An 11,115-nucleotide genomic window follows, 5' to 3' on the forward strand; every position below is an offset into this window, starting at 1 on the left:
TTTGCAGCCATTTTCTTGGAGAGATATATAAATTTTCATAGAACTTTCTCTTTTCTCAAGTCTAGAATACTCTCTTATATGCTGTGATCTGCATTTTGTACGCATCTCATTTATTCTCTATTTATTATTTTAACTTATTTAACTTATTATTTTTTGCTTTTCTATTTATTTACACTCCTTCTGTTATAAGAACCAGTAAATTTGGTTTTAACCTGAGCTGTTCTTATTTTTTCACATGTTTTTAGCTTGAAGTGTTTTTAATCTTTCTTAGATTCTTATGTTCTTATATTTATATTATAGCATTACAAATATTTGCATTGTAAAATCTAGATAGCTACAACTTTATCGCAACATTTTGATATTTTACGATAATGTCTGCCTCGAAAGATGTATTTACCCATGTTTTTATGTTTTTTTTCAGGAAAAAGGGAATTTCTTATTATTATTCAACCATTTCCAGTTTCATTGCTCTTATAAAATCATTCTAACCAGACAGTGTTTCTTTCAGCTTCTCGTTTTCTAGCTGTTTGTTATTTCTTTAACTTCCGAAATACGCCCATTGGTCCAAATTTCCCAGTGAACGTTTTTGCATTAAGTATAAATCAAACATTATATGAATTTATAAACAAATAACAAATTATTTATTTATTTACATAAAATAATTCCAATAATTCGTTCTATTATGAACATGCATACAATGCCACGTGGCAAAAAAATTTCTAATGTTACGCTACCAAAAAACATGCACAAACAGCTTCATTGAAATCAAGTATTGCATAAAAAATAGTGCATCTACTTACACCTTATCTTGTTCTAGCTGAATCACCAATCTGATAAAAGAATAAACTAAGAATGTACAGATTACAATAGAGCAGCTGAAATATCAGTTTCAAGGAATAGCATTGAATCATTATTTTGTGGTGATGTTTTGACGTCAAAAGTCCCTGATAGGTCGTGCCCCACCTTAAATTGCACTGTTATTGAAAACGAATTAAGACAATATTTCAATTTTTACTTGATTAGTTGGAGGACATGATGTCACAAAAAATCTAATTATCATCAGGACAGCATTAGAGCTTGTTTTATTAACATTCAAAAGTAGTGAAGTGGCGATTAACATAGAGGCAAGTGCATTCTAATAAAAATAATAATACATTTTGTAATAACTTGTTTATTCTTATTTAAACTTGCATACAATTCTCTACAACTTAATATGCATCAACGAATATTTTCAAACATATATGCAGTTCTACATAAAGGCGATACACCATTTTTTATCAGAGTGTCATTAAGCAATACAGTTGCATTAAATTGTTGCGGAGAATGACTCATTGGTTGCGGGTAAAGCATCAACGTTTTTCGCACACATCATAAGTTTATAAGTGGACCTCTTTAGAACATTATTATTCATTTACTTACCTTTTTCTTTATTTATTTATTCATTTGTTTATTTATTTATTTACTCTTTTATTCTCTTTTTTATTCGTTTCTTTGTTTGTTTCTTTCAATTTTCTTTGCTTTTTAATTCCTGTGTAAAATCCCCCAATAAGCGTCCATGCTAACACCCAAAAAGAAGCATTTTGAAAAAAATTTCTTCTTTTCACTAAATGGACGCCCGGATTGGGATTTCCCCTTACCTTTTAAAAGGGAACGTATCATGATTTTTTAATTCTTGTTGTGGCCTCCAGTGTAGTAATGTTTGTCACTTGTGTGTGTAAATACGCCCTTTAAAAACGCCCTTTCTGGACAAACTCCTACGTTAATACTTTAAAAGGGCAATTAACGCCCGTGTTTTGTCTTAGTAGAAAACACGTTTACATTTTAACTTAATTGGAATATCAACATTGGAGGAGATTTTTTCAAGTAAGACAAAAGTCAATATTATGATCTTAGCTAACAAAAATAAACCTTATGACTGATTACAGAACACGCCCTAATGGTTGCTTAGCAACGCAATTGTTAAGATCATAAAAGATACACAGAAGTTTGATCAAATGTTTTTAAAAGTAATCCGTTGTATTTATATGTCGTCTTTGATTACATTGGTGATTGACGTCAATCGATGTCAATAATAAATGTTAGGTCAGTAATGTAGCCATTATTATTTATCTGCCTCGTTTTGAAAAAACTTTCAATTAAGCTATCAAAAATCCAGTGTTTATTGTTGAACGTGTTATAGCAATTGATAGTAAAATTGATGATGTGTTGTCGAGGTGTTCAGTGAACCGTTATGACAGGTACATGCATCAAACAAATAAAATCAACGTCGGCTTTAACTACAGCAACGACCAAGGTTTACGCCGCCGCCGCCGCTGCTGTTGTCTCTCCACAAGAAGAACCCTCTCCCCTAAGACGTTACATGACCAAACAGGAAGCTGAAATACTAAGGCGAAACTCTACGTCTGATTTAGAAAGAGAATTTATGAATTACATTGAAATGCAACAACACGATGGACATGGCATACATAAATATGGACCTATGCACAGAAACGACGCCATCGATGAACATGGGACGAACGGCAGATTTGCATTACCCTCACCTACTGTGCAACGTTATCCAAATCACAGCTACATGGAACCAAGAAGCCCCATTATGTCTCATAACTATAGAACACCAGTGACGCAAGGAAATATGACAATCATGACTAATATGCCTTTTATTAAAGAAGAGCCTGACACCTCCCCTGTTGCATGTGGAATGTCCAAAGGTAAGGTTATATGTCTCATTTTAGCTTTGTTATTGTTTTTATTACTGCTTCTGGTTACAGACACTTACTATTTCCATGACATTGTTATTGCTCGTTGTTTTTAACGGTCGCATTTTTAACGTGTATGTTTTTAATCTCCGCCATTTTTGATGCCAAATATGTTGCGTAACATTGGATGCAAGCTTTTTTATACGCGACGTGTGTTTTTTTTATTTTGACGAAAACCATTATTCATTTTTACCACCACAATGAAGCTACCATTTCACAAAAGACGTTAATACAAATTACGTTAATTACATATATATATATGTAAGAAACTAATCGTAATGTGTGAAAAATGAACCTTATATCATTTTCATATTATATACGTTTTTAAATTTCTTAAAGATAAAACAACATAAGTCAGACATTGAGCTGTGCTTTTTATGAATACTTCAAACTGTACACAGCAATCCTTGGTAAGAACAAACACGATCCTCACACACCTTTTAAGAATATATCACAATATTTCATCGTATCTCCTTGTGTTAAAATATCAAAAACCAAAAAAATATGGATTAAAAAACTTTACCATCACCTATGTTTTTAAAGAATGAGGGTTGTGTGGTACAATCTTTCGAACGGAAATTTAATTGATTAACATAGAAAACAACATACAGAACCATGTCGATTTAAAAAGACATTGATTAGGGACAAAACAAGTGTGTTGGTTATCGTTTTTCAAATTCAAAAGTTTTTTTTTTTTTTTTGCATCAAGCAATTTAAAAATGTTTTGAACAAGAACTCGTCCTGTCCTTTCTCTTAGTTAAATCGACAGTAATTAAAGGCGTTGATAATTAGACAATCAGAGAATGCCAGCAAGATGCTATCTTGTTCATTCAATTACACACTCAGTTGTTTATAGAATAGTATGTCGCAGATATTTGCAAGTAGAAAAATGTCTAGAATCACTAAATATGGTGATTCTAGTATTGTGTGCATCTTTTTGATAAGTTTATCCTATTTGAGGCTGCATGAGAAGTCTAGAAGGCGTATTACCAACTTCCCAAATCGTATCCAGGTCACATAACCGGTGACCTATTACTGCGGATTAATTCCCTCACTGTTCTGGAATTAATGCTATAATGCTGCCTTATTTTAACCGTCTGTGCGCCAAAATGGTCGGTATCTCGGGTCGTTACGTTACGTTTTTGTTTGATTCAAACATCCATTATAATTATGCAATATTCCCTACATAAACTTCTTTCAGTCATAAAATGGGAACAGACCACTTTCTGTACAACTTAATGTTTTAATATAGCGTTGAGAACATACACACTCTTTTCTGTAGGTAGAAAATATAAACAACACACAAAAGTCGAAAAATCCATTTACAAAGCTAAATATTCACTTAAAATAGGTGAACATTTTTTAAAAAGAGAATATAGTTAACAAATAAATAATTCTAGTGCCTTTTGGATTCTTTGGTTCCAAAAAATTCGATCCGAATTTCAATAATGGTCATATTACCCCATGTTGTCCTGCTTTTTTAGCTACAAACACGTGTACGAATATACAAAAATCTGCAAAGTCTTTCTAAAGTATTATAAAATTGGCAAGTTATAGAACTTTGTTTTCAATAAAGGATCTACTTTTGATAAATTAAACGTTCTTTATCCATGCTGTTCTTAATTCAGCAATTAAAATTAGAAAGTAATTTCTCCATGTTTTTAGTAAATCTGCGGTAACGAAGAAATAGTTTCGTAAATAGTTTTCTCATCATGTGCAGTGTTTTATGCAAAGAATTTTCTCATGTGTTTTTTTTTATCTAGTCTAGCTACTTTTTGTATTTGTGAAACTTTCAATTTCGTTGATGCAGTGCTTCAGTTTTCTATGTTAGCCTCGTGTTAAAAACGAGGCTAACATACTAGCTCTGTGACAAGAGAAGAAAAAAGATTTTGTTCTGTCCGCCTTGCTTTAATATTTCTGTTTCTGTGACGCCTTTCTTGATAAACAGACAAAATACTATTTTTAACAGTACACTTAAAAAAATAAGAAAGTTAACTTCCGACAGACTAAAATATAACTTTCTCTTCTTTCTACTTTAGAAAGCATAAAAATAAAAAAAACGGGGGAATTCTAAATATGTGAGTTATTATTTGTTCACGACATGATTTGTAATAATAATTCTGAACTGATCCGTTACTCATGGTTATGAGACAAATAGCTAACACCTTGGAACACTTACTATCTGGAGTGGCCATCTTGATTATTTTTGAAGCAAAATTAATAAATCAGAGATGTCAAATGTCTCCGTCCCTAGTTTGTAAGATTTTTACCTTTCACATATTGTAAATGACTGAATTATTTAATAATAAAAATATAAGGGAGGTGAAAAGTTACCAATGTTTTGGTTTGGTGACCAATATTTTGGTTTGGTGATCAATATTTTGGTTTGGTGACCTATATTTTGGTTTGGTGATTAACATTTTGGTTTGGTGATCAATATTTTGGTTTGGTGACCAATATTTTGGTTTGGTGACCAATATTTTGTACCGACTTCAGCAACCTTTATTTATGTCTTCTACATTACAACAGTAATCTAGAAAATATGTTATCAAATTCCTTTCTTTGCAAAATCCGCAACATACCAAGTCTTACTTCGCAAAAATTCATGCAATTTTGTTTTCTTTTTGACATTTTCAACGCTCTATGAAAAGACAATTCTGCTATTTGGTGAGTCTATTATAACTATAGGTGTCATCTAAACATAGAGATATAATAATCTCTTTTATCATCTCTATATAAATATATTACCTAAATTTAAATTATATTTTCGACTTTCACGAAATCTAATTATCAAATACGAGAAACAAGTTTTTTTCTTTTCATAATATCTTTGCGGTAAGTGATTAAAAAAATGCCTCTAGATTTAACCTGATCACCACATGTCAAGGATTAAAATAAGCTTCTTATCGAATCCGTTTGAATGTGTGGGTGAAGGATTCTCTTTAACAACGTCCGCCACCATAACCGCAAATAGAATCCGTTGAAACAAGAAGGGTTAAGTCCTGTAATTTCTTTCTCACCTCAGCGAAACCAAAGTTTTTATGAATGTGAAACGTACAATTCTTTCTACTATGTTTAAATTCAAGTGTTAAAAATTAGTGTTCCTAAATATGCTATACCGATTTAAAAAATTTAAAGTCAAACATCCATTTCTTTCTACAATTCAGCAAGACATTGAAAAAAAGTTATAAGAGCCTCTCGATTAAGTGCCCACTTCAAATGAAAAAGTATAACAAGCAAGGGCACTAATTCTAATCATTATGGATTTTTGAAAACCTCAAATTTAAGCATTTTTAAGCGTTTTTGATTCTTACAATTTAATTAAAAAAAATAATGATTTAAAAATAAGAGGAAAGAGATAAGCTAAAAGATAGCAACCAAAGCATAGTATCACAATGAATTCCTGGTAATTATGATTCAATGTCAAACATTTATTCTAATGTAACCAATGTCGTTTCCGATTGTTTTTTATTTCCTTTCCTGCGCGCTTTTTTTTGTCTCATACATTCATTATGTGTGGCCTTGGATGAAGGGTGTGGTAAAAAGTTTTTTTTAATTAGTTATGTAATTTCGCTAAACCACGCTGAATATCAAATGATCGCTAAATTAGCATAGCTACGTAGGAAAAAAATAACTGAATTCTTGTAAAATCGAAAACAGCTTTGTTCCAGTGGATTTTGCGTGAAACGCGTCGATATATCCACGCCAAAAATTATTTTTTGTCAAAATAAACCTAACATTAACGCCAAATATTCTTCAAATACAGTAGTTGAAATTTAAACGACCGGAAAAAGGCATATAAAATAAAAAATAAAAAAAACGTCGCTTTGAACTACCAAGGTACAGAAAAAATCATCTCTAAAATCTACGTGGTCAAAATGTTTTGTGATTGCGTAGGCTAGTTAGATATCAGATTTACGCATTTTGAACTTGTCTAAGTTCATTTTTAAATGTTCAGAGTATTTGGTTAAGTCCTATTTCTGAAAATGTGCTAACGTCGGCGTGACCATTTTTGTGGAATATTTCTCGTTAGGCGGCGTGCTTAAGAAAACGACTAGTAAATTGTAAACATTGTGTGCGTGACCTACGTACCTACGAAAAATATAGTGGCTTTGCACATTGTCCGTTTGACCCTTTTGATCACATTTGAAAATGATGAGAAAACTGCATAATATTATTGTCAAAAAAAAGTGAGAAGAAATCTCCTGACAAAATCAAGTACAAATGTGAACAATCCGGACACAACAAGCCAGATTTATAATCAGTAATATAACACAACGTATAGAAGGCTGTCCAATCAGAACTGGTTTCGGTACGGATCGCGTAACAATTTTTTTTCATCAGAAATTCGACTTAAAGGCGAGTAATTTCAAAGTATGTTACTGATGACGCAATGTTGTGTAAGATCCGTAGATTGAAAAACGCGATCTTTTTAAATGGTTTTTTCTATCTGGTCAAAATAATTAGCTCTCCAAAGCGATTGGTGACTTCGTGACCTAAATGGTTTTTTATGCTTGGTATGGTTTGGTAAACCAATCCATCCTCTTTTTAAAACACAGGGAAAACTCCATGACAATCCAGTCCTGTGGTGTTATGGCGCTGCCATTGTATAGAGGCATTTTACCAGAATTTTGCTCGGATATTTCAATAACCAATTGATTAAAAGTTATTCTTACCGTGAAATCTTTGCGTGAGACAAACTAAATGAAAAATTTTTTTACAATGTCCAGATTTACCCGGTAATTGTTGACTCAATTAGTTAGTACATATTACCAATTTGCTTGCCAAAACCCCAAATATCCATCAACTGCCCTCTTACTTGGCCACAGGTTTTATTTCCTGATTAAAATACAATTACTCCTGGTAATGAGATTGTGTCTGCTAAAGAAAATGAATATGTTAAAACGCGTATCTTGTAACGACCTTATTCGTACAAATGTTCGCGTGTCTTAATTTCAAGATTTCAATCTTTTTATTACTTTTTTAAGCAGGTTAGTTAATACTACAATAAAGATTAAAACCCAAGCAAAAATGGCATACTTACTGGACGTGCTATAGCATATCCAGACCTTCGTATGTTTTATAGTTTTGTTGTTTTTGTCCTTGTGATATCATTGCGCGCAGAACCGCCGCGCGAACAAGTGGTCGAGTAAAAATATTACTATTTTGCGTGTTTGACTTGCGAAAATTTGTGCGCGTGAAATAATTCTTTTTACAAGTTGCGCAAAATTGAGAAATACGAATGAGGAGAATTGAAGCGTTGTAACACTTATATACTTATAGTCAATATTTTTTATATTAAGTCAATCATGAAACAAGAAGCCCTGGGGGCTCTAAGAATTTCCGCGCGCTACCAAAATATTTGATAAAAACCTGCTAATTCGTTGTGTTATTGTGCCAAACATTCGAAGGGGTTTGGTGCATGAACCTCTGAAGATAAATCAAAATTTTGATGTGACCATCATTTTCAGCATACTTTTTTTATTAACTGTGTCAATTTTTGTCGAAAATAAAGCAGTTTTAATTTTTGAATAAATTTTGGCCTAAAATGACATTTAGGTGACAAAAAATCAAACTTTTGTACTATCATCATTTTTAGCCTACTTTTTGTTAACTGTGCCAGATTTAGACGAAAATGAAGTGGTTTTAATTTTTGGACCAATTTTGGCCTAAAATGGCATTTAGGTGACAAAAAATCAAAATTTTAATGTCACCATTATGTTCAGCATACTTTTTTTGTTAACTTTGCCAATTTTTGTTGAAAATGAAGTAGTTTTAATTTTTGGGCCAATTTTGGCCTAAAATGACATTGAAGGTGGCAAAAAACCAAAATTTTGATGTCACCATCATGTTCAGCATACTTTATTTGTTTACTGTGCCAAATTTTGGTATAAAGTAGTTTTACTTTTTGGACCAATTTTGGCCTAAAATGACATTTAGGTGACAAAAATCAAAATTATTATGTCACCATTATGTTCAGCATACTTTTTTTGTTAACTGTGCCAAATTTTGTCAAAAACAAATACCAATTTTGGCCTGAAACGTCAATACGAGACTTCCAAGTAGTTAAGGAGCTTGGGTACGAAGCTTACATCTATGACGGAGGAATGTGAAATCCCAGGGTCGATTTTTTCTCAAAAAATGCTCCGAAAGAAAAAAACGATGGTTTTAAAGAATTTTCTACGCCTTCGGGCGCGGAAATTCAATTAAATATAATCGATAATCCCGTTTCGGTTGTCAGAAATCCAAGATTGATGAAGCTTGTGAGTGGCAATCAGAAAACAAACAACCCCTTGTTAGAAGAGATTTAAAATTTGTATTTTGTTAAGCCAGGAATACATTAGAATTTACCTGTCTTTAATTAAGTAAATTGTTAATGTTTTAAGTTATTTTGTCAAATTTTGATCAGTTTACCCATGTCTCGAGATCAAAAATATCACAGCCATTAGCATTTAATTTATGCTGCTAGACAAAGGTTATATTTGGGAGCAAAAAAATGCAATTGAAAGAAGAAAATTTGTCCTAGTCATCCATTACCGTCTTGTGTATATAGTTTTCAACAGGAGAGCCAAGATTAACTATGAAATATTGTTTTTACGAATGTAAAATTCGAAATAAAAAGGTAATCCGCTAATTTAATAAATGAACAATAAAGTCTGCTTAAAAAGGGCACGAACAAGTCGTATCAATTAACAGGGCGTCCCATTCAACTTCACGCATTTTTACTGAAATTAAAATTAGGAACGATCTAAGTTATATTTTAGAGTTCTGTTGCAAGTTGAATCAATAATCTCTTTCATACAGCTTCCAGTAATTTGGTTAATAATAATGGCGAAACTCTCCTAAGAATATCCGACCGAAATAGCAATCACGAATAGCATTACTCGGCAGCGATTTTTCTGGTGATAATTACATTGTTTTATAGTCAAAATATCGTTAAGATATACACAGCATGATGCAATGTACTTGACGGACAAAATACGCTAAAATCAAGCAATTTGTCAACCTCGTGCCTAGGACTACGCCTATGATTTTTGATGGGAATATCATAGGCGTAACAGAGCCCAGCGGACAAGGTTGGCAATTTGTAAACAATAAAAAAAGTTCCGATGAGGAGTTCGTTATATGACAAAGGCACCAAAAATTTATTCCTACAACTTAAACAAATGAAAATAAAATTCCACAATAAAACGAAACTGACAAAGAGAAATTGTGAACAAGCCTTTAAGCATACAAAATTTAGAAAGAAAACTTGCTTTTTCTGCGTGTTTTTATCAGTAGTAGAGATAACCTGGCTCGCATAAGTGTGATACAGGCCTTAAAACATTTGCTTTATATTCAAAACTTCACAGAAATCTAGTTGTAGGAGCATTTCCTCGACATCTCCAGGTAAGATGATAAAATTACGTCTATTATTTTATGCATCACAATCTTGTCCCAAAGCTTTTTTTGCTTTCTGATATGAGTGCTGACGCGAAAAAAGTACTGTTTGTACTTTTTTCGTTCTGCACATATATCAGAAAGCGAAAAAGAATTCATAGGAGGGAGATTGCTATGCACCACTCTCCTTGTAAGATTTCTTTTTGTATGCAACACGGTACCAACTTTATATTTCTACTACCTACTCACGTGTTAATGCACGTTGTTCAGCTAACCTTATCCTTTTTCTTATATAGACGATAATGTAGGGTGCAGGACCTATTGATGTTTACGCTACCATTAGATAGAAAATTTCGCGTCTTTTAATTTTTAATTTTTATACCGCATCAAAGCTTACGTTTTCAACTGGTCGCATCGATTGCTACCGTTCGACAAAATGATGAAATTCAATCTTTTTTTGAAATCGCTTAGCGTCGAGACTTAGTCAAACCCGTTCCCAGTGCATCTTGTATCTTTTTGCCATCATTATAGAAAAGATACAACAGGCACTAGAAACGAGCTTGTCCATCAGTTAAATTCGTTAGTTTTCATGGTCTCATACTTTAGCCTTGCAAGCCCTAGGAATGAGGTTGCAAATTTTGCGCTGTAAAGTGCTTGGCTGTTGTTCTGTTTAGAAACGCTTTTGTGTTAGAGTGGGTAACCAGAATAAACATTATATGTTCACTGCTTAAGGAGTAAAATGTCAGTAATGAAAGTATATTTCAAGTAGCTCAATTGGGAATACTATATGTTAGGGGATGTGATAATAAATCGTTCGGCGGACAAACTATCCCGTTGGAAAAGTATTTAGCCGAGAAAATTTTTGTCACTGAGATAGATGAACCGAACTTTTGAATTTTATCATTTATTTTTACAACAAATGTCATTATATTTATTTACGGCATCATGTAGTTAATTATCTCTTCTGAGAGCAATATCT

At 32.5% G+C, this 11,115-nt stretch overlaps 1 protein-coding gene across 1 annotated transcript; it reads left to right on the plus strand.

The window, feature by feature from the left end:
* Positions 1-1,924: 1,924 nt before the first annotated feature.
* LOC130630560 (uncharacterized) lies at positions 1,925-5,081 on the plus strand. Its single transcript, XM_057444097.1, has 2 exons — positions 1,925-2,708; positions 4,796-5,081. The coding sequence occupies exons 1-2, from the start codon at positions 2,231-2,233 to the stop codon at positions 4,828-4,830; spliced, it is 513 nt and encodes a 170-aa protein (XP_057300080.1). The 5' UTR covers positions 1,925-2,230; the 3' UTR covers positions 4,831-5,081.
* The last annotated feature ends 6,034 nt before the right edge of the window (positions 5,082-11,115 follow it).

Source organism: Hydractinia symbiolongicarpus, chromosome 2, assembly GCF_029227915.1.
Source record: "Hydractinia symbiolongicarpus strain clone_291-10 chromosome 2, HSymV2.1, whole genome shotgun sequence".
In the NCBI taxonomy this organism is placed as follows: Eukaryota; Metazoa; Cnidaria; class Hydrozoa; order Anthoathecata; family Hydractiniidae; genus Hydractinia; species Hydractinia symbiolongicarpus.